A 25,737-nucleotide genomic window follows, 5' to 3' on the forward strand; every position below is an offset into this window, starting at 1 on the left:
TTTTAATTTAACAGCTTCCCATTGTCACTCTTCCCTTAGGTTTCAGAATATATTTTGGTATTTTTCTGGAGGAAATGCCGTATTTCAGAATTCTATGCTTAATCAAGAACATAAACAAATCTCTACTAGATCTTTAGTTTTCTAGGAAGGGCCAAAGCCACTTCTGGTTTCTCTTGTAAAAAAGTTTTTGAAGTTGAGTACTTATTTGTGTAACGCTGTGAATAATAACTCAGGGTCTGACTAACAGCCTACCTCACAGCATTGATCTAATAGGGGGTAGAGTTGGGTAGTGCTCTGGAGGTGTGAGCATTTACTCTAGGTTATGTTGGTAGAGGTTATAGTGGTGCTGGGGAAGAACCTCGTTTTGGTCACTAGCTAGCTGTGTGGTCTTGGGCAAATCATATCTTATTTTTGTGATAAGATGGTTGGATTAAATAGTCTGTAAATCATTTTTTTGGCTCTAACAATCTGTGATCTATAACATCCAAAAAAATGGTATGAGATCTCTTTTACTTTTTATAATTCTGAATCCAGTTCTAGAAATCACCAGTTCCTGAGTCCATTTGATTTGCTGTTTGAATTTGGAAAACTACTAAGCTTTCTGTTGAACATTTCAATACGTTTTAATTGTTTTCTGGAGCGGGACAATATGGGATATTATTAATTTGCTCTCATGAGGCTGCACTGTCAATATTCATGGTCAGTACTCATAAAGTTCTGTGCTCTCTCCTCGTTTGTCAATAAGAGGTCAGTAATGTGTGCCAATATTTGTTTCCAGTGGGATTACTTCCTCCTCAGAACATACACATCTCAGATGAATGGTATACGAGATTCAGAGTGTCTTGGGATCCTTCACCATCTCCCGTTCTTGGATATAAAATTGTGTATAAGCCAGTGGGTAAGGAAGCACCTTTATCATCTTAGAAATGCATTGGAGGGTTATTTGTGCATGAGGGTGTTCTTTGTTGCATCCCCCATGATTAGATTCTCCTGATAGTTCAGTTATCACATCAAGTCCTCTCCTACCAGAGGTAACGTTTCTGGAAATAGTATTTAAGCCAATGGTCTAAAGTATCATTGTTACTATGGGTTTAGATGCCACTCCCATTAATCTGCATGACTGAAACGTCTGATCTGGTTCATAAAATTGCACAAATTGAAGCTGTGTTCAGACAACCTATATGTTATTATGATCGTGAAATAATGAGTACTTAATTAGTATAAACTTGTGTATTTTTCCCATCAGGTCAAGGTATTATTCCATTCGGGGCATGTGCATTTTAGTTTAGTCACGGCAGGCTTGCTTTCAGCTTCCCACTGCCACTTTCACCTAAATGGATGTCCCCTCTATTAAGTTATTCGCCATCTATGTTTCCACCTTCTGTCTATATGTTTAGCAAAATGGAAGCAAAATCCTTTTATAGTAAATTTGCTGGGGTATCTTCCATGCACCCAGGAAGGATGTGAACTAGAAAAAAATAAAGGAGAGAAGGCAAGCGTAAGGATATGTGAGCCTGTGCAAGAAATGGAGAGGGAACTTCAAGGTGGAGGACTTTCAGTAACCACACTGCATGGAACGGGGTGGGAGATAGACGTTCTTAAATTATCTCTACAGCAGAAAAATGTTAATTGAGCACCCAGTGTGTACAAAGCACTATGCTGGCAAACTGGAGCTTAAAGAGGAGGCTTGAGAGTCTAGAGTAGTTGACGGTGTGATGATCTATTCGTTAAAGGGACATTAATTACACACACGCTACATTCATTAGTACACATGCTAGCTACTGTGCTATGCTTTGAGAATAACAAGGAAAAGGCTTCGGTCTCTGCTTACAGTTTTGTATTCACCACGTAATGCAGCGTGTATTACGGGGAGCACGTGCATAAGGGCTATGGAATTAATGGTGTTCATACTATCGTTTGAGTATAAGTTATTTGACTTTAAGAAAAATTTGAGACTAGGAATGGCATATTTCTATGTATTTTTTGTGATTGTTATTAAAGGTTCCAATGAGCCCATGGAGGTCTTTGTTGGAGAAGTGACATCATACACGTTACACAATCTCAACCCCAGCACCACCTATGACGTGAATGTTTATGCTCAGTATGATTCTGGACTCAGTGTCCCTCTGACGGACCAAGGCACTACATGTGAGTCACGTAGCTTTTTGTGGTTGTAAGAAAAAGTGTAGTATAAATGACCAGGTCAGTCTGTTTCAACTTTCTTTCTTTCTTTTTCTTACGCATGTTTCCTCAGCATTGAGTAGATAACTGTTTTGTGTCCAGCTAAGCAAATACTTACGTCATATAATCAAGTATACAAAATGTATAATGATGAGATATGTTTGTTTCATAGAAAATACATTTTGAATTTTAAAAGATAAAAATTATAAAAATTATGATTTTATCCATGTGGGATGCTATGTGGTTTTTCCTGACATTTGATGTTAAACGTATATTACCTAAATGTATTGATCTAATTGAAAGTTTTCACATAAATGCCATGATGACTGATTCAGCTTACAGATAGATTTTGTTGTCATCAAGTGCTTTAATGGCTATTTGAGGACTTAGCAGATAGCCTTTCAGAAAATTTGTTTTATTATTTTTCATGAGGTGTCGTTGACATTCATTGTGTTGAGAGGGGCTATAGACAGACCTCGTTTGATTGCACTTGGCTGTATTGTGCTTGGCGGATGCGGTGTTTTTTTATAAATTGAAGGTTTGTGGCAACCCGGCATGGAGCAAGTCTACTGGTGCCATTTTTCCATCAGTATTTGCTCACTTCATGTCTCTGTGTCACATTTGGTAGTTCTTGCAATATTTTGAACTTTTTCATTGTTATTATGTTTGTTATGGTGATCGGAGATCCGTAATCTTTGATGTTACTATTGCAAAAAGATTACAATTTGTTGAAGGCTCAAATGATGGTTAATATTTTTTAGCAATAAAGTGTTTTTAATGAAGGTATGAACATTATTCTTTTAGACATAACACTATTGCACACTTAATAAACTAAGGTATAGTGTAAACATAACTTTTATGCACTGGGAAATCAAAATATTTGTGTCACTCGCTTTATTGTACCAATATTTGCTTTATTCTGGTGGTCTGAAACTGAACCTGCAGTATCTCAGAGGTACGCCTGAATGTGGATTTTCCTTCCCTTGAAAATCAGTCATAGAAAGGGAGGTCGGTTTTGACAATATCATGTTTTCGTGTTTGCTTCATGTATGTTTCTCATGAAGAAACAATGTGAGACTTTAGACATTATTTTTTTCAGCCACAGTGGAAGTTTTAAAATTGTGTTGTGATTAAAAGTATGCTTTTTGCCTTTATTTATGAAGTAAATCTATTTCTTTCTGTCCTTCTCTTGTAGTATATTTGAATGTGACAGATCTGAAAACTTACCAGGTCGGGTGGGATACATTCTGTGTTAGATGGTCAGCTCACCGGGCAGCCACTTCCTACAGGCTGAAACTGAGCCCTGCAGATGGTACGTGTGCAAAAATATGACCTGGAGCACATAGTAGCCACATTTAAAACTTCCGTAAAGGTGTCGTTCTATTTATAAAATGATGTATCAAAAGGTCTTTAAATATAATTACTGGTGACACTGGCATTTTTCCTCTGCTGTCCTCATCAGGAACAAGAGGACAGGAGATTACCGTGCGTGGGTCAGAAACCAGTCACTGTTTCACTGGCCTGTCACCAGACACTGATTATGGCGTCACTGTCTTTGTGCAGACACCAAATCTTGAGGGACCAGGTGTCTCTGTCAAAGAACATACTAGTAAGTGTTTGAGTAATCTGGGGGGTCTCTGTAAGGCTTCAGAGTAGGATGCTCTGGGTGTGGGAGACATAAGTGACTCCTGTGTGGCACTTCTCCTTACGAGCAGCAATAGTGACATGATGGCAGGTCCTTGAAGTGGCGTCCGTGGCTGGTGCAGCACCTTTATCTGCAGCAAATCCGTGCTGCCCCTGTTAGAGTTGGCATAATTGTAAGGAAAGACCTAAAGGAGGGAGAGCTGGCTGTAGCTGACAGTGAGAAGGTGAACATGTATCCGTATTAGTGACCTTTGCTCATCTGACTGTATCTGAAGGTCTTACGTTCTCCCTTTGCATCTGGGCTCCGCTTCGCGCTGCTGTAGTCAATGTTGAGTGACTACCAATGGTACCAATTTTGGATCAGATAGGATTCCCAGTATGTCAGTGCCCATGACACTTGCTTTGTTATCGAGGACTTAAATGGCTCTTAAAATTTACTTTCTGAGATATGAAATGTGAACATGTTGCGTTTTTCTAATTATTACTTTTAATCCTAGCTGTAAAACCAACAGAAGCTCCTACAGAGCCACCTACACCTCCTCCCCCTCCCACGATTCCACCAGCCCGGGAAGGTAAGCACTGCTATTAGGCAATGCATCCAGCTGATAGGGATTCATAGCCTTCTTACTTATGCAGCTGACATAGAACATTTCTGACCTATTATTCCTGCTCAAGAGTTTTTCAATGAAAGGCAAGGATTACCAGTCATTTGCTCTTCTGCTCCAGGCCCATTTTAGTGTGAATAAAACCAGTCATAAACCACTCCGCCTCTTCAGCTGGAACTCTGTTTCCTCGATTTTGCAGATGAAGGTCTAGGGGTGCCTTAAATGATACATTGTCCCATGGCGGGCATTTCTTTCTTGTGGCTGCTGGCATCAACAGGCACTGTGAACCTTTTGGGCTAAATTTGCAGCGTAACCCCTGGGGCCTTTGGCTTTGGAATTCCTGGCTTCTGACCTGAGAAGGGCCCTGGATTACACAAAGCTAGAAAATTTCTGTTCACCAAAGTTGGAGACATAATTGTCCCTTGCAGTGAACTGGTAAAAAGACATAGACTGAGCTATTAAGATTGGTCTCTCAGTGATTTGGGGCAATGCTCAGTGCTTCATCAAATTAAGTTTTAGCTAATTAACGACTGGTTTATTCTTTTACCACATTCTGTTTCCAACATTTAATTGAAAGTATTTTTCTTTTCTCTTAGAAGGCTCTAGAATGTTATGGCTTTATTAAGCCTATTAAAGAAGTAAAATTAAAAATTAAAGGTGTATTATTATAGGATAAAATAGTAATGTGTTTCTCTAGACTGTTGAAAGGAATTCAGTAAATATTTTTGGCTTAAAGACATGTTAAGCAAGATGAAAAGACAACCCTCAGAATGGGAGAAAATATTTGCAAACGAAGCAACTGACAAAGGATTAATCTCCAAAATATACAAGCAGCTCATGCAGCTCAATATCAAAAAAAACAAAAACAACCCAATCCAAAAATGGGCAGAAGACCTAAATAGACATTTCTCCAAAGAAGACATGCAGATGGCCAAGAGGCACATGAAAAGATGCTCAACATCACTAATTATTAGAGAAATGCAAAACAAAACTACAATGAGGTATCACCTCACACTGGTCAGAATGGCCATCATCCAAAAATCTACAAACAGTAAATGCTGGAGAGGGTGTGGAGAAAAGGGAACCCTCTTGCACTGTTGGTGGGAATGTAAATTGATACAGCCACTATGCAGACCAGTATGGAGGTTCCTTAAAAAACTAAAAATAGAACTACCATATGATCCAGCAATGCCACTCCTGGGCATATACCCAGAGAAAACCATAACTCCAAAAGAGACATGTACCACAATGTTCATTGCAGCACTATTTACAATAGCCAGGACATGGAAGCAACCTAAATGTCCATCAACAGAGGAATGGATAAAGAAGATGTGGTACGTATACACAATGGAATGTTACTCAGCCATAAAAAGGAAATTGTGCCATTTGCAGAGGCGTGGATGGACCTAGAGACTGTCATACAGAGTGAAGTAAGTCAGAAAGAGAAAAACAAATATCATATATTAACGCATATATGTGGAATCTAGAAAAATAGTACAGATGAACATATTTACAGAGCAGAAATAGAGACACAGACGTAGAGAACAAACATGTGGACACCAAGGGGGGGGAAAGGGGGTGGGATAAATTGGGAGATTGGGATTCAACATATATACACTACTATGTATACAATAGATAACTAATTGAGAACCTACTGTATAGCACAGGGAAAAAAAAAAAAGAAGGTACAATCTGTTTGTAGGGCATATATTAAGTTTACCTTAAAAATGCATTCCAGTATACAGTAGGTGCAGACAAATACTGTTTGATTCCACTTAAATGAAGTACCTAGAAGAGTCAAATTCATAGTGTCAGAAAGTACATTGGTAGATGCCAGGGGCAGGAGGGCAAGGGGGGTGGGGAGGGGGAATGGGGAGTTAGTGTTTGGTGGGGACAGTTTCAGTTGAGGAAGGTAAAAAATTAGGGCGATGGATGATGGTGAGAGTTGCACAGCAATGTGAAGTTATTTAGTGCCACTGAACTGTATAGTTAAATGTGGTTAAAATAGTATGTTTTATATGATGTGGCTTTTACCACGATAAAAAAACATTTAAAAAAATGGACCATAAGCCCACATATAATAATTAATCTATAAACCTTTGTGTCTTTGTGACCTGAAATTAGGCCAAGATTTCTTCAATATCACACCAAAAATGTGAGCAAAGAAATAATTGATAAATTGTACTTCATCCAAATTAAGAACTTCTCTTTGAAAAACATTGTTAAGAGAATGAGAAGACAAGTCGCAGATTAGGAGAAAATATTTACAAATCACATAATCTGCTAAAATACTTATATCCATGTTACATAAATAATTCTCAAATCACAGTAATAAAAATACAAACAACCCAATTTTAATAAGTGAGCAAAAAATTTGAAAAGACATTTTACCAAAGAAGATATATGAACGCTCAGTATCAGTCATTAGAGACATGCAAGCCAAAACCACAATGAGATACCACTACACCTATTAGAATGTCTAAAATTAAAATGACCATGTGTTGGCAAAGACGTAGAGTAACTAGAACCCTCATACACTGCTGGTGGGAATGTAAAATGTATAACTGCACTGGAAACAGCTTGGCAGCTTCTTCAAGTTGAACATAAACCTACGGTACCACTCAGTCATTTCATTACGAGGTGCTAAACCGAGAGAAATGAAAGCATATGTTCACACAAAGACTTCTACATGAATATTCATAGCAGTTTTATTTGTAAGAAAAAAAAAAACCGGGTAATTGGAAAAAAACAGGAAATGACCCAAATGTTCATCAAAAAGTGAAATAATAAGCAATAATGGAATAAATGGAATTCTTCTCAGCAAGAGAAAGGAACAAGCTATTGTTAAACGCAACAACATAGATGAATCTCCAAATAATGCTGCTGGGTGCAAGATGCCTGAGGAAAAAAAAAAGATACTGTCTGATTCCATTTATATAAAATTCTGGAAAACGCAAATTAATCAATCATGTCAAAAGGAGATCAGTGATTTTCTGGGGATGGGAAGGGGTGTGGAGAGGACTGACAGGGAGAGACTATTATAAAAGGACACCAGTGAACTTTTGGGGGTGATGGATATGTTTGTTACCTTTTTGGTGGTAATGACTTACTTCTCTCGCGTATTCATATTCCACAACATATAAGATTGTGAATTTTGAAAAAAAAAAAAAGATATGTTAAGGTTTTTTTTCTTAATAGGCTTTATTTTTTAGAGCAGTTTTAGGTTCACAGCAAATTTGAGCTGAAAGTACACACAGGTCCCGACATGCCCTGCCCCTCACATGCACAGCTTCCCTCCACTCTCAACGTGCCCCCTGCCAACCCGGAGTGGGACATTTGATACATCCTATGAACCTATATTGGCACATCTTTATCACCCAAAGTCCATATTTACATTAGGGCTCATTCTTGGTGTTATACATTCTACGTGGTAAGTTTTTATCACTAAAATGTTAAATTTTTACTTTCAGAATTTTTAGCTTTCAAGTCTGAAGATTCTAATTAAAGGTGTTTCTTTATTCCATCCCTTCCCTCCCTCCATAAGATTCTAGTGGCCTAATTTAAAATGAAAAGACACCTTATCTACACCAAGTCTTTGATAATTATATATAAAAATCTCCAAACCCACTGAGGACTCTTCTTAAGTTCTGAGCATGGTTGTTTTTTCACTTGATTTCCTCCTTCGTTATTGTTTGAAGCTACTTGAAGAATCCCATGAGGAGGGAGCATATGCGTGTAGAGTGAGGAGATGGAGTAATTCCAGAGCAGAAATTGGGGGCCAGTTAGACGAGCACTTTTCAGACTTCACTGTGCACGTGAATCATCTGGCACCTTGCTACCGTTGATTCGGATGCAGGAAGTCGGGGGTGGGCCCCAGGACTCTGAATTTCTATCAGGCTCCCAGGCAATGCCGTTGCTGCTGAACCACCCTTGGAGGAGTAGCAGGGTGTTAGATTACGTTTCTCAGTTGTGTAACTTCACTGAAATGAAAGAATTCATGAGATTTGGGGCTTCCTCTGTGTTTTTCCCCCAGTGTGCAAAGGGGCCAAGGCAGATATCGTATTCTTGACTGACGCCTCCTGGAGTATCGGGGATGATAATTTTAACAAAGTTGTAAAATTCATCTTCAATACTGTGGGAGCCTTTGATGAAATCAGTCCTGCTGGAATTCAGGTGGGTGTCATTTCAAAGGTTATTCACGTGTAATGTCTTGCTATTTCCTTCAAACTTTTAAGTAGAAAGACTTTTCAGTATAAACTCCATTTTGACTTTGTTATTTTCTCTTTTCTTTACACATAGACATTTGGGAAGGACTTGGGTGCAAATGATAAATAAATAGAAAAATAAATATTCCTCTAGGTATTCTCTTGGCTAGATGATATTCCTGTTGCAGAATTTAGGGGAGTCTAATAACTTCCTGCTTAAATCTTCTGACAGTGATACGTTTTCCTAAAAGGTCATTTTATGTTCTGGAAGTTAAATACATTGTGGTTGTTGTACCCCGTTAAGTCAGAAGATTCAGTGATAGATAGTGACTGGAGGGGTGTGTAGAACCCTACTGCCCCCTCTATCATGACATTGCAGATATTACCTGAACCAGAAGAAGAAAGGCCATTGTTAACTCAAAGGGAAATTAATTTGTTTTCCTACAGTGATAACTACCAATTATCTTGCTTTGGAATCACTCCAAATTTATTGCTTTTACTAGAGTGGGAACTTAGAAAAATTAATCCTTCCATGGCACACCTCAAAGAATAATTCCTCACTTAGCTCTGACCCACCAGTAAAGCTGAGAATCTCCTCCACTCCCAACATACCCCTGGACTCAGGGCCAGTGGCTCTGTTACTTACTACCTGGATTCTGTAACCTTGAAGACCCACTTCAATTCCGCCCTTTCTGGAGAGGCTGCCTTGATAGTTTTAGGCATTTCAGACTCCTGAAGGGTTTTGTCTATGTTGCTGTTATGGCACGTATCTCTTTATATTGTCATTATTTGTGTGATTCTCTTCTGTCTAAATCATTGACTGCTTAAGGCAAGAGACTGTATTGTATTATTATTTTTCTGAATTCTCTTTCCCTTCCCATTTCTCTTGGTGAATTTTCTTCTTTATTTAGACAGGTACATCTTAGAGATGTTATGAAAATAAGAGATTTCTGACATAAACCACAAATAATTTCATAAACAAATCATGTCTTCTTTTATGGAATAATGCTTTGTGGAATGTATTAAATTTCAAATCCCCAAATAATCCTGTAGATGTTATTCCAACCCAAGAAGAGTAAAATGTCAGGCTAGTTATAGTCTTAATTTAAAGTGTGAGCAAGTAAGCCTTTTTTGAAATCCTTTTAGAAATTAAGATTTCTGATAAAAAATAAGAAAAAAAGCTACCATATTTTATTAACTTCTATGTGCCAGCTACTTTGTATACATGATTCTCATTCCTTAAACTGGCCATAGAAGTAAGTATAATTATCTCCCTTTTACTGATAAAAAACGAAGGCCCAGAGATGTTGGGAACCTACCCAATGTCACAAAGCTATTAACTGGCAGCGCTAAGATTTGAGCCCATTGAATCCTGACTATAAAGCTTTTATTCTTTCCACTAAATCACACTGTCACTGAGTTTGTGATGAGTGCTGATTATTATCACACATGTGCCATTTTTATATTACCATGAAGAATAGATATGGTCAGTGCAGAGGGTCAGTTGCCTGAGAAGCAATTGCTTAGCCAACATTTGAGCTCAGGATGGTATGTTCTCATTTCTAATCTTGGAATCTCATTGCTCTCCAGTTTTATCCATCCCTTCTTACATCCTAGAGAATAAATACAGTGCATGTACATTATTAATATCAATTACTGACACTTTCACTGAAGATCAGAAATTAGAGAATTTAGTGAGACAGCAGTAGTTGTATTAGCTATAAAGAGTGTACCATATTCCGTCAGGTCTAATACACTTCTTTTTCGCATTACGCAGCTAGAAGAATCACTTGACAATTGAAACGTTGAAAGAGGTGACTTACCCTCACCACCAAACCGCCTTTCCTTTCAGGTCTCATTTGTGCAGTACAGCGACGAGGTCAAGTCTGAGTTTAAGCTGAACACGTACAACGACAAGGCCCTGGCCCTCGGGGCCCTCCAGAATATCCGGTACAGAGGAGGAAACACGAGAACAGGTGCAGTTCGTCAGCGTGTACACAGACCTTTACTCTCCAAAGCCTTTGGAGTGATAGGCAGAGTGTAACTCTAACATTCAATTGCTTATCAGTTGGGCGTGGCTAAGGGCACTTGGACAGTTTTCCCTGAGATGACACTAAAGTGTTCCATGCCACATTCTATAGGCAAAGCTCTCACGTTTATCAAGGAGAAGGTCTTGACCTGGGAGAGTGGTATGAGGAAGAATGTCCCCAAGGTGCTGGTTGTGGTCACAGACGGTCGGTCACAGGACGAGGTCAAGAAGGCGGCTTTCGTCATCCAGCAGTCAGGTAAGCACAAGCATACATTAACAAAAAATTTTTTTATTAGAGTATAGTTGATTTACAATGTTGTGTTAGTTTCAGGTGTACAGCAAAGTGATTCAGTGATACATGTACATATATCCACTCTTTTTTAGATTCTTTTCCCATATAGGCCATTACTGAGTATTGAGTAGAGTTCCCTGTGCTATACAGCAGGTTCTTATTAGTTATCTGTTTTATATATAGTAATGTGTATATGTCAATCCCAATCTCCCAGTTTGTCCCCCCTCCCCCGCTCCTTACCCCCTGGTAACCGTAAGTTTGTTTTCCACATGGCACAAGCATAAGTTTGATGCACTCATTATTTTCACGGTTTCAAACGTCCGGGAATGATTGCAAAAGACCAAAATTACTGATGTTACTTTAGTTTCTGTTTTACTCTGTATTCCGTGCCCTTCTAATGTTAGCTTACATTTCATCATGGAATGGTTTGATAATTGCTCAGAAATGACATGGTGTGTTCTTTGTATAAGACGTGCCTCAGGGTCTGTCCCGCATAGTGGCTGGAAACCTATGCAACAGCAGTAATGGGATGATCCTCGAGCAGGCTTCCTGCCAGAGCATAAATGAGTCTTGACGCTGGTTCAGTCCTATGCAAGGAGAGACATAGGTTTCGCACGTCCTGGCAGATGCAGACCCCAAACAGATTGCTGGAAGGTTCACTGCAAAGGAGCAGAGAGACCTCAGGGAGATATTGCTGGTGTAGATCTTGTCAATCAAACATCCTGAAAGCCTCCTTGTTACACTGCCCTTTGGATTAGTTATTCAGGATGATTAGAGATGAAACTAAGTCTTTATAGTTGCATTAACACCCGCAATCCTTCAGGCAGCGTCCAACGTGGACATATTTTAGAGAGAATTCTATGCTATGCATGATGTATTGTGGTGTAAATTGTAAAGTACTTCGTTACGTGGAATTTGTCATCTGCACATACATGGGTCTCTGGCTAAAAGTATGAGTCATGATTAATGCTAAGTCATGCTGTCTTCTTACAACAGAGATTGTTCTATGCACTGATCTTTTTATCAGTTGTTGCCGTTATGTTATGCACTTTGAGCAGATTCCTGTATATTTTAGGCTCCTTTGTGATTTAACTTTGGGGTTATGAATGTTTGCTTCTCAAGTTACCTTATTTATATCTAATTATGTAACTAATTCTTTATATAGTCTATTTTTTCTACTGTTGAATTAAGCTTTTGGAGTGAAAACTTTGTTTATTTGTATTAGCCTAAATAAGTGAAAGTTTATTGCCAGTGGGAGTTGTAGATTCCATTTTGAAAGTGGTCAAAGTGCTGACTCTGAGCCTGAGTTTATTGAGTAAATCAGTTTCAGGAATTCGGAGTTTAAAATGAGCCCATTTTTGATTTCTGAGGCACATGAGCTTGAAATGTTAATGTTGCCTAAGACAGCTGCAGAATTAATGGGTATATTAAGACTGTGGATGTGTGGAAGGAAATGAGTACCACATTAAGTCATTCTGCTCTTAAAGTGTTCATCTTTTAATTGTTAAGACTTTAGGAAATCCAGTTAATTGAATTTTATAAGCCAGAAAATAGGAAGACCTGGAAAAAGTACCTATTCATTAAAGAGAGTTTATGTCAATTAAAAGAACTTGTTGCATTAGCTGAGAAAATATGGCATCATTTCTGATAAGATTGTATTTTGAATTGTTTAAACCATAAAGGATGGAAGAAAGGGTATGTAATTCTCTCTATAAACACTGCTCTGCAGGGTTCAGTGTCTTTGTAGTCGGCGTGGCTGACGTCGACTACAATGAACTTGCCAACATAGCCAGCAAACCAAGCGAACGTCACGTGTTCATCGTGGATGACTTTGAATCTTTTGAGAAGATAGAGGACAACCTCATCACATTTGTCTGTGAAACTGCCACTTCAAGTAAGTCATGGTCCACATGGATCCACAGTCTCAGTTGTTTTGAAAAAGTAACTACTGAGTAGACCACGGGTCCCCAACCCCTGGGCCGCGGACCGGTCCTGGTCGGCAGCCTGTTAGGAACCGGACCGCACAGCAGGAGGTGGGCGGTGGAGTGAGCGCGCGAAGCTTCATCTGCCGCTCCCCATCGCCCGCATCACCGCCTGAACCGCCACCGCCCGCCGTCCGTGGAAAAAACTGTCTTCCACGAAACCGATCCCTGGTACCAAAAAGGTTGGGGACCGCTGGAGTAGACCGTTCCCTATCCTATACGAGATCAAGTCTGTGCATAAATAGATCCTGGGAAACCACTTGAGAACCTGATGAATCACTGTTCTATTGAGATCACGCTAACTGTATGCTTGTCAGAGGTCCATTTTTAGCCTTGAAGATGCAATGTTCCTTGTATGGAAATAAAGTGTTTGAACAGATCCTTTTCCCACCATCCCAATGCCTGTGACATTTGAGAAGATTAATCTTCAACTTAGAAATGCATTTATAGAAGCATTTCCGTGAGATGAAAGTTTTCCCCTGTTAGTAATCAATTGGTATTTGTTCCGTCAACATCCGTGCTTCAAGAGAGCCACGAGAAAACTGACTTGTGTGAGTGTGCACTGTAGAAATACACTTGGTTCCCACTTGTTTCCTTGGGTGTAGATTTTTCATATTATACCGAGACCTCAAGCTCAACTCTAAAAATACAGTGAAGGACAAAAGGTTGATTATTTAAGTTGATTTGTTCCTCTTCTCCATCCATGAACTCTGATTCTTGGGGGGTCTTAGATTATGGAGACAGTTGCGTGGCTGGTCCAGACCCCTGATCCCAGGCAGGGCTATGCTTTTTAAGTGTTCTGTTTTCCCCTATTAGACATTATGTTGAGATCTCAGAACTCGGGTTAGAGGCGGCAGTAGTGAACAAACGTCAGTGGTTTACGGTAGAACTTACGCTGAAGCTCAGAATGGAGTCGCACTAGTGCACGCGAGCAGGGAGCACCAGCTGCCCCTTCCATTTCACGAGGTCCTGGATGCAGCCCTCTGCTGCCCCAGCTCCAGGGCCCGGGGTGGGACCCCCTGCACTCCTGCCACCGTGAGGTTTGGTGGCCAGCGTGAGCCTCCGTGGCTTGGCAGAGAAGAGGACTGAGTGACGGCAAACTCCTCCTGCCCTTGCACAGATCTGAAGTTTCCTGGGAGAAAAGTTCTTTTTTCTTTTTTTTTTTTTTAGATTTCTTTTTTTTTTTTTCCACAACGCGCACACACACACACTGTATTTTATTTTTACAAGAGATAAATAGACTGACACCAAGCATTGTACATGGATGACCACAACAAAAGCAACAATGATTGCAATTACCAAACACGAAACACACTCATACTATGTCATAATATTGACATTCGGTCCAGTAATCCTCCACTGGAACAGCTCCTTTACTTTGCGGTGAAAATTGATTTGGATATTTTTTGCCTCTGAGTCCTTGTGGGATTTTTTTTTTTTATTATTCAAACAGAAAGTCACAAAAATTATAATCATCCTCATCAGTAAAAGTTCTTTAATCTATTGAAAAATATCTAAAAATTTCCCCCCTTTAATTCAATCTTACCATTCTTTTTTTTTTTTTTTTTTTAATTTATTTCTGGCAACGTTGAGTCTTCGTTGCTGTGTGCGGGCTTTCTCTAGTTGTGGCGAGCCGGGGCCACTCCTCGTTGTGATGCGCGGCTTCTCATTGCGGTGGCTTCTCTTGTTGCGGAGCACGGGCTCTAGGGCGCATGGGCTTCGGTAGTTGTAGTACGCGAGCTCAGTAGTTGTGGCTCGCAGGCTCAGCAGTTGCGGCGTACGGGCCCAGTTGCTCCACGGCATGTGGGATCTTCCCGGACCAGGGCTCGAACCCGTGTCCCCCACATTGGCAGGCGGATTCTTAACCACTGCGCCACCAGGGAAGCCCCCATCTTACCATTCTTAAGAACATTCTAAAATTCCAGCTGGACTGGAGAATGTCCAGAAAACGTGGTCACACTGGTCAGTTGTATAATTTTACGTACACATGGAAAGTCTACACAAAATAACTTAGAAAAGGTTAGATTGATATGCTTTATAAATGAATGAACAGTTCTGTTACTTGATGTATGTACGCAGGTGCTTTCTGTGCATGTATAATGTTTGTATACCTTGTTGGTGAATCGTACTTAAAGAACACTGTACTTTGCAGGTTGCCCTCTCATTTATTTGGATGGCTACACCTCACCAGGTAAGCGTTCATACTCGGGCTAATTTATTTCAGGATTTAAGCAATCAGATAATTAAAATGACCTCATTTCAATATATTTTTTTTTTCTGATGTAAAGGTTTTAAGATGCTTGAAGCATACAACCTGACAGAAAAGAATTTTGCTTTTGTGCAAGGAGTCTCTTTGGAGTCAGGGTCTTTTCCCAGCTACTCATCTTACAGGCTTCAGAAGAACGCCTTTGTGCATCAGCCTACAGCGTGAGTGTGACAACAGGAGTTCTCTTTCTTACCACGGGCCAGATGCTTTTTTGAGGCTTGGAATCTTTGCTGATGTCTTAGAACCCTGGTATTTTAGAATTGTCGGAAGAGTCCTATGGATGACCTGGTTTAGTTTCCTTAAGTACAGTTGGGTTAACTGTGTTCCACTGGGTCACATGGGAGACTAGGACTCAAGCTTGCTACTCTGAGACCCAAGAATCTCATCCTGTGTCCGCCATATGATGGATTACTGATCCTTTTGAATTTAAGTCTAGGATTATAGTTACGCTTCTTAAGAGAGGTTGTTTAAACAGGGAGGCAACTTCTTCTTTTGAACATTTCTGCCTTGGTGCAGAGGGCCTGGATGGAATCAGTGCAGAATGAGAAGAGGCATTCTTCCTAGTGTTTCCGACTCCAGAGGATGAAAGACTGCAGTGGTCTTGCTTGTCCATGATCTGTGATCTGACAGGCAGCACTTAGTTTTTATTGGCTGGTGCTCTGGCAATCTGTTGGGTAGCTCTAGATGTTGTTATTTTACGGGATGAAAGTTTGTACCTGGGTCCAATAACCAAAATATGTACTTTTTATTTATTAGAATGAAAACACTTGAATGTCGAAAAATATGTGTTTGGCATCTTATGGAGGGAAAAGAACAAGAAGAAATAGAGTTTTCCGAAACTTAGGACAGGGTCAGACAATGATGCCTGAAATTTGAAATGCTCTGAGAAAGCTGACGGAAAATTCAGAGTAAAACCAAAGCCCATTTCTTTTAAGGAAGCAGATTTTATTGTTGTAGTGTGACCACACTGTGAGTTCCTAACTCTTTTATGGCTAACCACACTGGTTCACAGTTTTAGGTTTGCCAGTGAACCTAAGTACCCAGCATTTAACTCTGTCACCTCAAGATATGATTCCTACATTTTATGACAGCCCACTGTCCTCTTAAGATTCAGAACTTGTGGCTGAAAGAGGCATAAATGCAATTAAGTAATTTTTTTCCTAATCACTCATTAACTTAAAAAGGGGAAAAATGGGCTAGGTGAGAAATGAATTAATATGGAGAAATTATTTTTAATGTGGAATATTATGAAGATGGTCAGTTTTTGGACATACAAAAGGCATCGTGTCAGCTTGCCCAGAACATATGCTTTAAGAAGTAGGGCATTACAGAGTATTGAGTAGAGTTCCCTGTGCTATACATATGGGAAAAGAATCTAAAAAAGAGTGGATATGTATATGTATAACTGATGCACTTTGCTGTACAGCAGAAAGTAGCACAACATTGTAAATCAACTATACTCTAATAAAAATAAAAATAAAAAAAGTAGGGCAGCGTTATATTCCAGAAGTACTAGCAGTGTGGTACTAGGACACGAAACCTCAAGAGACATTCTGTGCCCTCTGTCAAAATCCATGGAGGAGTTGCTTCTCTTCTGTCCAAGAGCTGATTTTTTTTTTTAAACATCTTTATTGGAGTATAATTGCTTTACAGTGGTGTGTTAGTTTCTGCTGTATAACAAAGTGAATCAGCTATAGGTATACATATATCCCCATATCTCCTCCCTCTTGCATCTCCCTCCCACCCTCCCTATCCCACCCCTCTAGGTGGTCACAAAGCACCGAGCTGATCTCCCTGTGCTATGCAGCTGCTTCCCACTAGCTATCTATTTTACATTTGGTAGTGTATATAAGTCCATGCCACTCTCTCACTTCGTCCCAGCTTACCCTTCCCCCTCCCCGTGTCCTCAAGTCCATTCCAAGAGCTGATTATTAAGCCCCTTTTCCTACCTTCAGGAAGAAAGTGCTATTAAATGGTCTCAGACAGAAAACCATTAATTCTGCTTCAGAGATTCCCCCAGAACAATGACTGACTCAACTCTAGAAGGACACATGGGGCCACATTTTACATCTAACAGCCTTAGAGCCAAGAAACATTTCCTTTTAATTGAATCACATCCCTTTATCAGCACTAAATGTTTGCACATGTACATGGCCGTAAAATCTATTATTGGTTTTGTTTCGGGGAACAGGTGACCTTCTGGAGATTATTTGTTTTACTAGATTTTAAGGGAGGACTTGGGAAGTGTAAAAACTATTAGATATAGGGAGGGAGCAAGTAAAGCCTTAAGCCATCTTGCTTATGATCTCATACCCCTGATGTTGGAAATTAAATATATTTAGTAAGATTTACTCTCTTTAAATTACATCCCTAGATACAAGTTTTCTCACCCTAACATCATTATATAGTTTTATAATCATCTATGTGCTTAGAAAAAATGATTTATTAACAGTAGGATGAAAGACCATTTGGCAATTTCCCAGACCTTTGTGACTTTATCAGATTATAAATCATCTATTACTGCTTACATAATGGGTCTTTAGTGTTTGCTATTTTGAGGTCATGCTTAAATTTTTCCCCTTCTAATATGTAGCCAGATTATTATAAATGGCTTCTAATACTACTCATCATGAGATTCTAGCCCAAAGATTTAAAATATCCTCTATTTCTGATGAGAAATCCTTATTAATTAATTAATTTTGTTTCATCCAACAGAGATCTACATCCCAATGGCCTCCCCCCTTCATATACGATTATATTACTATTCAGACTTCTCCCAGAAACTCCCAATGACCCTTTTGCAATTTGGCAGATCACAGACAGAGACCACAAACCACAAGTTGGGGTGATTGCAGATCGTAAGGATTATAATTTATCTTATTTTAAGGCACATGCATGCATACTTTTGATTATGTTTTTCCTTTTTCTTTAAGAACCTTCTGGAGATATATATATATATTTACTTGATTATGCTTTTATGTTTAAAGTTTTAAAAATATATCAGTAAATATTTGAATTACATTTTATCTTAACTGAAATTATTAATTTTTTTAGAGAATTCTCCAACAAGAATTATTTGTTAATACTTTCAATATAGAGTGTCCAGGCATTTGATTTAATAACAATTATGTGTTGATTACAGCTTCTAGCAAGACATTATCATTCTTTAACAAGGATACAAGGGGTGAGGTACAAACTGTTACGTTTGACACAGATGAAGTGAAGACATTATTCTATGGAAGTTTTCATAAGGTAAAAACGTAAGATTATAGAAAAATAAATATTGATAGAAAAAAGTTATTTGTAGAAAAAAGTATATGACTTAAAATTTAAACTAATTTATTTTATTATTTATTAAAAGGTCATGTTAAACTGGTGCAAACATAGCCATGTCTTTTAAAAACAATACCTTATTTCAAAGAATTTGATTAATTCAAAGAAGGGAATTTAAAACGATAATTCTACTAACCATGAGATAACTACTATGAACATTTAATGTATTTTCAATGCTAATGTCTTTTCAGAATATGAGTCGTGTAGTATATACAATATTGTGTGCCCATTTTTCTACCTACCATTTTATTTTGAACCTTTATGTCATTTTGTTTCAAAAGCTTAATTTTTGTGGATTGTATTTAATTGATCAAATTATTTATCCTTTTATAGAGAATAGTAAGCTGCTTCTGCCTGCTTGTTTATTGAAAAGTTACAAACATGCCAGTCCAAGAGTTATCATTAACTATCAAAATAATTAAGATAACTGTTTACTAAATTAACTTCTGCATGAACACATTTACAACTTCTCTAAAAAAATCTTATTGAAAGTTCTAAGATAAATTCTTAGGGGATTATCTATTCTTGATGATCTTAATTTTTTTTATCTCAACATCGAGGATAAATAGAAACTTGCTGTCAGGACAATTAACTTACAGATAAGAGTGCTGAAGTTGGCAGCATTAGAAATGAAAAGAACGGTCGAGGTTAGGAGTGGACTTTTTAATGGAATTTCTTCATCCACTGGATCAAGTTAACAGGAGGAAGACCATTTGTCGTGCAAGTGGTCTAAAATTTCCCCAGTATAGCACTCAGAAAGTTAGTCCCCATACACAGAAGACAAATATTTCTAGTTCAATGTGATTCTCAAGTGAAAATTGAAGAACTACCCTGTACTTGGGTAGATTTAGCTGAATTTCTTGCTGATTCTATTCCTGAGAATCTTGGCTTCTTTCCAGAATGTTTTTCTTATTCATGAATCAGATTCTTGGTGAGGATGGCAAGGGACTCTCTTCATGGGGCTTGGAGAGGCCTCAGCGTGCACATTAGTGAGAAGCAAAAAACAGTGATGGAAAGACAGAGATCTCTGAGAATAAAGGCGTATTTGCTTAACAGTTTACAGACTGTCCTGGTAAAGTGCAGCAAAATAAATGCCTTATTGGGAAAGCAGATTCTAGACAAATATTACGGGCTTCAACTGCTCCTTGTCCGATAATAGATGTTGAATCTGGCAAAGTTCTTATGAACTTTTTTTTGGCTCATTGATACACCTATTAAACTTACACTTGAGTAACTTGCCCAAAAAGACTATTTTATTTTTCTTCCATACCCACTGAAGATATTAGAAATTCAGCCCTCTGTTAACCAACTGATAACCATTTAGGAACTATGATTAATAATATAACTATTATTAATTTCCAACTTTCATTGAATGCTTCATTTTACTTGAGCAAAATAAGGCAGTATTTTGAAGAGGTCAAGAGGGACATTCATTAATTGTTGCAAATCAAGATAATTATTTTTTGACATTCCCTTCTTAATTTGGCTTTATAGAGAGAGGTATTTGTATTCTTAGGTTTTACATAATGCCTCTTCTTTCCTGTTCTCACAAGCGTTCTTTTCTCCTCAAATTCTCTACCTTCTTTTTTCATAATGTCTTTCTTTGTTTTTAGTTCCTCCTCTACTTTCTCATTATGCTGTTTTCCCTCCTTCATTCCCCCACACCGTTCTTCTAACCTACTCTCATTTACCCTATCTATTCAAGTACCAAGTGCGATCACTACTGGCTACTTACATTCCACTGATCCAAGGATTCGAACACTCCTCTCTCATTTTCCATGTAATTTGGGCACTGAAGTTCTTCAGTCCTTGAGATAAGAACAAGTAGTTCTCTGATAGCAGCAAATTAGTGAGAATAACATACAGGGGGCTCTTGGGAGAGAGGGGATAGCTTAAGTAAGGAATGGCAGACAACTACTGCTTCAGGAGAATTCTCTTGAAGCGTTTTCTATGTCTCCATCCTGTTGTAACAGATGACATAGATTCAAGAGAGAGATTTCTAATGAGACAAAGAAGTGGAATAGATGACAAATAAGGTTTTAGGGAATGGGAGACCTTGGGAAGGGTGATGAGTTGACAAGGGTGTTCCTATTTCTTTCTACTGGTCTGTGACCAACAATCCTTCCCAGTTGGGAAAGAGTCCCTAAATACTTGGGACAATGGTCTCCAGATAAAAGCCGCTCTGAAATGTAATTATGCATGTGTTTAAAATGCAATGAAACACACTGAAGAGATTGTAGCAAAATATATTTTTAGCATGTGTTTCTTTCTGGTTAGCATTGAATGACAAGTGTATTTGGAATAATTTTGTTTCAAAAATTGAAACTTTTGATTTTGAAATAATTTTTCTGGATACTATGATTTTTCAAATAGTTTGTGAATGTTTGCTTCTGAGATTGTTCATATAAGAGCCAACAAATAAGTTTTAGTTCTTATTAGATAATAAATATCTTGGGAATGTTTGTATGGTGTTCTTCTTGAATTCAGGATTAGATGATTGCCCTAGGGGTATTTAAAATTATTTTTAGTAAGCCATATATCACTTTTATATAAAAGCAATATATAATTCATACTTACCACTTATAGATGCACTAAATTAGTGTTTTGGTGGTGATTCTATGTGGAAAAAATATTTACCGTTTAAAAAAATCTCTAGAGATTGTCCTTATGCTTATTTACTCAAAGCATTTAAGGGAATTTCTGTTCCTTAACTTGGAGCCAAACTTTTCAAAGTAATCATCATGGGCTTACTTGAGTATTTGGGCTGTGATAAGTGGAAACTATGAGCATAACTATAAAGTCAAAGATTACCCGCAGCCATTCTTTACATGACTGAAATACAGATGTTTTCTTAATTATCTGTACTCGTAGATTTTTTAAGATTCTGAGTGTCTTCAATATCAGATAAAAAATAAATCAACAAGATTGTTTTCTGATAAGGAAATTGAATCTTGAATCTATTGATTTCCAGAGCTGAATCTCTGTAAAAGACACGTGCTAGCTCTTTCCTATGTTCGGTATCTACATGGTGTGTAAGATCTTTTTGGCAGGGATTAGGGATAACGGATTAAAAATTGAATTTAGCAAAATCAGTGGAAGACGTTCGAGGCTCCTTTGTCCTGAGTATGATAATATATTAATGATTTATTAACTTATATTTGAATAGTTCATTTTTTGTAATTTATTCTTAAATACCTACTATAAAATATTGGCTCTGTTCCCTGTGTTGTACAATATATCCTTGTAGCTTATTTTATACATAATAGTTTATACCTCTTAGTCCCCTACCCCTATTTTGCTGCATCCCTCCCTGCCCCTCTGCTTCCCTCTCCCCACTGGTAACCACTAGTTCGTTCTCTATATCTGTGAGTCTGCTTCTTTTCTGAATAGCTCTCTATAGTTTCCAGAAGCATCTCATCTACTACAATATCTCTGGCCATCTCAGGAAGAGTACAGAGTGGGGAAAATAAGAAATTATGCAAGTTTATAATCGCTGAAGGAGACTGGGACCCAGAAAGTTTAAGTGGTTCATTTAATTTGATGCTGTTAATAAATGACATTGACGCTGCAGCCTCGTGCTTGGATTTTTAGTCCAAGCCTCTTGATTTGGGACGAGAATAGCTTTAAGAACACATTTTCTTAAAACTGTGATCTGAAATTTGTAGAAGCCAGATTGTTCTGGGTAGAAATTTTGTAATGGAAACAAATGATCTTTTTAGGTTCATATCGTAGTGACCTCAAAAAGTGTTAAGATTTACATTGACTGCTATGAAATTATAGAGAAGGACATCAAGGAAGCTGGAAATATCACAACTGATGGTTATGAAATTCTTGGAAAACTACTTAAAGGGGAGCGGAAATCAGCCACAGTAAGTAACACATTTTTATTTTTCTTGGTATCTTGTATTAAGATTGAAATATTTTAAAAAGTTATCAGTGAGGTATTTTTCCTCAGTGAGTTTTAAATTGTTTTATTTCTTGGTTAGATTGAAACGCTGGAAAAGTTACACTGAGAAAACATGCTACTGACAAAACATGATAATGTGCTTTACTGCTAGGAACAAATTAAATTGTCAAGGCACCAGACAGCATCATGTAGTCGACTTGAAACTGAATCAGACTGGAGAGTACAACACAAATAGTTGCCAGGATCATCAGTGAAATCTAAACTAATTCATTTTTTGTTCTTCAAAGGTAGCAACTGTTAATAAAAATTTGTGCACTCAGGACACTACGCATTTGTGGACACTGGCTGTGACCGTCACAGACTTGCTCTCCCCTCACTGGGGGGTCACATCCGCTTCAGAAGGAAGATGAGTGTAGTCGGTCGGCCACTTCACTCACAAGTGTCACTGGCTCAAGTTGGAGGCGGGGCTTGCCAACCCTTTTACAACGCTATTTAGTTGTAAAATTTTAAGCCTAAGGTTTTCACTGTACCAGGCTAATTAAGTTCATATTAGATGTCGACCAATAATAACATTGTTCTAAAAGCAAGACTAATATCCCTGGCTTCTGTTATTTTTAAAATTGCATTTACTGAATGTAGCTTTCTTCCACGGACAGGATTTTCTTCTTCTTGATTCAAAAGTGAAATTTTTATTCCACAATGTAGAACCAAAGAGTGCAAATTTAATATAATTGGGATTAAAATCATTTACTGAATGTTGGATTTGATATTTAAATAGAACAATTACACTAGGTTTATAAAAGAATGGCTGTAGCTAAACAATCTTTTCTATCAAAAGAGCTCTATTTCTATCTAAGAAAGATAGAAAATATATATTATATTGAAATAGTTAAGCTGAAGGTAATCATAAAATTATCAGTTAGCCCCTAGATAAGAATTTATGAAAAGAAGGGCATCAATTTTAGAATAAATGAGGAATATTTTTTTTAATGTTACTTTTCTGCAAGGGTGGACTCTTAAAAGTTGATTTAAATGTGTGTAGTCTTCAAATTCTGAATTAAATACATTCTTTTTTTTCTTTTTTTTTTAATTAATAGACTTTTACTTTTTTTTTTTTAAGTATTTGTTTATTTATTTATTTATGGCTGTGTTGGGTCTTCGTTTCTGTGCGAGGGCTCTCTCTAGTTGCGGCAAGCGGGGGCCACTCTTCATCGCGGTGCGCGGGCCTCTCACTATCGTGGCCTCTCTTGTTGCGGAGCACAGGCTCCAGACGCGCAGGCTCAGTAGTTGTGGCTCACGGGCCCAGCTGCTCCGCGGCATGTGGGATCTTCCCAGACCAGGGCTCGAGCCCGTGTCCCCTGCATTGGCAGGCAGACGCTCAACCACTGCGCCACCAGGGAAGCCCTAAATACATTCTTAATTTTTAAGTAAATAAAGAAATTAATGTTTTTTTAAAAAAACCCAAAACTCAATCGAACATTTCATTTTAGCCAAGGAAGTGGATCAAAAGTGGGAAAATCACGTATGCATTTTGCTTTACTGTCGCTTTCTCTCAGGCATAGGTTTTTCTGTTCTTACGAAGTAAGGATCACATTGCTTTCATTGCCTGTTCCCTCAAGAGAGTCTCTGAGAGAAGTTGGCAGGGGTTAAAATGTGGAAATGTTAATATGAAATGTTTTCACGCATCTTTAGCTCATGTTGCTGTTGGTTGTTTGCAGTTCCAAATCCAGGATTTTGATATCGTCTGCAGTCCAGTGTGGACCAGTAGAGACAGATGCTGTGATATTCCTTCCAGGGTAAGTAAAACAGAATGGAATTCTGTGGCGGTGTTAATAGTCCCCGAGGAATAAGGGACGTGGGCGTGGATGGCTTGGGAGAGGAAGTAGCCCTCTGCGGCTGCATCTCCAGGATGGAACCAGGGACACGCAAGGTGTGTGTGCTCATCAGTGATCACAGCTCAGGCTGGGGACCCCTCCCTCGAAAGTCCAGAATGTAGAGAACCACATCTGGAAGTTCTCCCTGCCAGCCAAGGTGGTTATGCATAGTCAGAAACGTCCAGCTTAATCAGTGTGTTTGGTAAACCCACTTATTGCAGAGTCCTTCCTATTGCTTGTAAAATACCAGCATGTTACAGGATAAGCCATCGCCTCTCTGGATATCTAAGTAGAAATAACCATATTTCTTTTCGAGATGATGGCTTTCACCCACAGTATCTGTGTAGGTTGTAATAATTACAAAGGTGAATGCTGATGATGGATTTGAAGCTTTAGGCGAACAGTGAGCTACACGTACCCATAGGATGTGTGAGCGTTATTTATTCAACAGATACTTACTGAGCACCTGTTGTAAGCCAGGCGCTATCCTATGTGCCGGGGTTACAGCAGTGAGAGGGAATATTCTAGTGAAAGTCAGGGAGAGAGGAGGAATGAACAAGTAGGTATACACTACGTTATAGAGTGAAAAGTCCTTGCGTGAAAACACACCGGGGTACAGGGAGAGATAGGCAGGTGAGTGCCCTCAGCCGTCAGTGATAAGGGGAGATTTAAGCAGAGACCTGAGTGAAGTGAGAGGACAAACAATGTGGATAACGGAGAGAGAGCCTTCCAGCCAGAGGGGACTGTAAGTGCAAAGGCCCTGAGGCGGCAAGGTGCCCTAAACATCTGAGAAGCGTGAAGTGGATGGGGGGGGCTGGGGCAGAGTGAAAGGCAGTGGGAGGGGCTTGGCAGCACATGTAAGCCCCTGTAGGCCTGGAAAGGATTTCAGATTTTGTTCTGAAGGGAATGGGCCTCCATATCTGAGATACTCAGCCTTTCTCTAACACCAGACTAGAGAAAATTGGATTAAATTACCAATGGTCTTGATGATAGTTTTGTAAACCTATTTTTGTTGTGTGAGGTTTCCTAAAGCAAAACATAGAATAAAGACATTAAGGAGCAAAGCAAGATTCAACATAAGACTGTTTGTAATCATAGCTAAAAATTATTTCTGCAAGTTGGGAAATAGATTCCCTTGTGTATATAAGATAAGTGGGCGTGGGGGATGGGAAGCTGTTTTTACCATCAATTCATAGATAAATATTCTTTTCAAAATTTCAGAGAGATGAAGCCAAATGCCCCAGTCTTCCAAATGCTTGCACATGTACACAGGACAGCATTGGACCTCCAGGACCACCAGGCCCTGCGGTAAGGAAACAAATAGTTCCTCTAGTTTTTCCTGTTAAATCTTGGGCATGATCACCCTTTGGCCGGTATGTCATGCATAAGAAGCTTCCAGCCACTGGTGTGTTCTAGGAC

At 38.7% G+C, this 25,737-nt stretch overlaps 1 protein-coding gene across 4 annotated transcripts in view; it reads left to right on the plus strand.

Annotated features, from left to right (window-relative positions):
• Positions 1-25,737, plus strand: part of COL12A1 (collagen type XII alpha 1 chain) — a 116,735-nt gene that overhangs the window by 70,376 nt on the left and 20,622 nt on the right. For all 4 annotated transcript variants that reach the window (XM_082475718.1, XM_082475719.1, XM_082475720.1 and 1 more), the window contains 16 exons: positions 779-898; positions 2,002-2,148; positions 3,377-3,493; positions 3,644-3,790; positions 4,323-4,397; positions 8,464-8,603; positions 10,488-10,611; positions 10,777-10,920; positions 12,686-12,850; positions 15,091-15,129; positions 15,227-15,365; positions 17,920-18,062; positions 18,347-18,456; positions 22,257-22,406; positions 24,163-24,240; positions 25,540-25,626. In XM_082475718.1, the coding sequence (XP_082331844.1) occupies positions 779-898; positions 2,002-2,148; positions 3,377-3,493; positions 3,644-3,790; positions 4,323-4,397; positions 8,464-8,603; positions 10,488-10,611; positions 10,777-10,920; positions 12,686-12,850; positions 15,091-15,129; positions 15,227-15,365; positions 17,920-18,062; positions 18,347-18,456; positions 22,257-22,406; positions 24,163-24,240; positions 25,540-25,626 (1,925 nt within the window). The remainder of the gene's footprint in view (positions 1-778; positions 899-2,001; positions 2,149-3,376; positions 3,494-3,643; positions 3,791-4,322; positions 4,398-8,463; positions 8,604-10,487; positions 10,612-10,776; positions 10,921-12,685; positions 12,851-15,090; positions 15,130-15,226; positions 15,366-17,919; positions 18,063-18,346; positions 18,457-22,256; positions 22,407-24,162; positions 24,241-25,539; positions 25,627-25,737) is intronic.

The sequence above is a fragment of the Balaenoptera physalus genome (assembly GCF_965194825.1).
Source record: "Balaenoptera physalus genome assembly, chromosome: 9".
Lineage (NCBI taxonomy): Eukaryota > Metazoa > Chordata > Mammalia > Artiodactyla > Balaenopteridae > Balaenoptera > Balaenoptera physalus.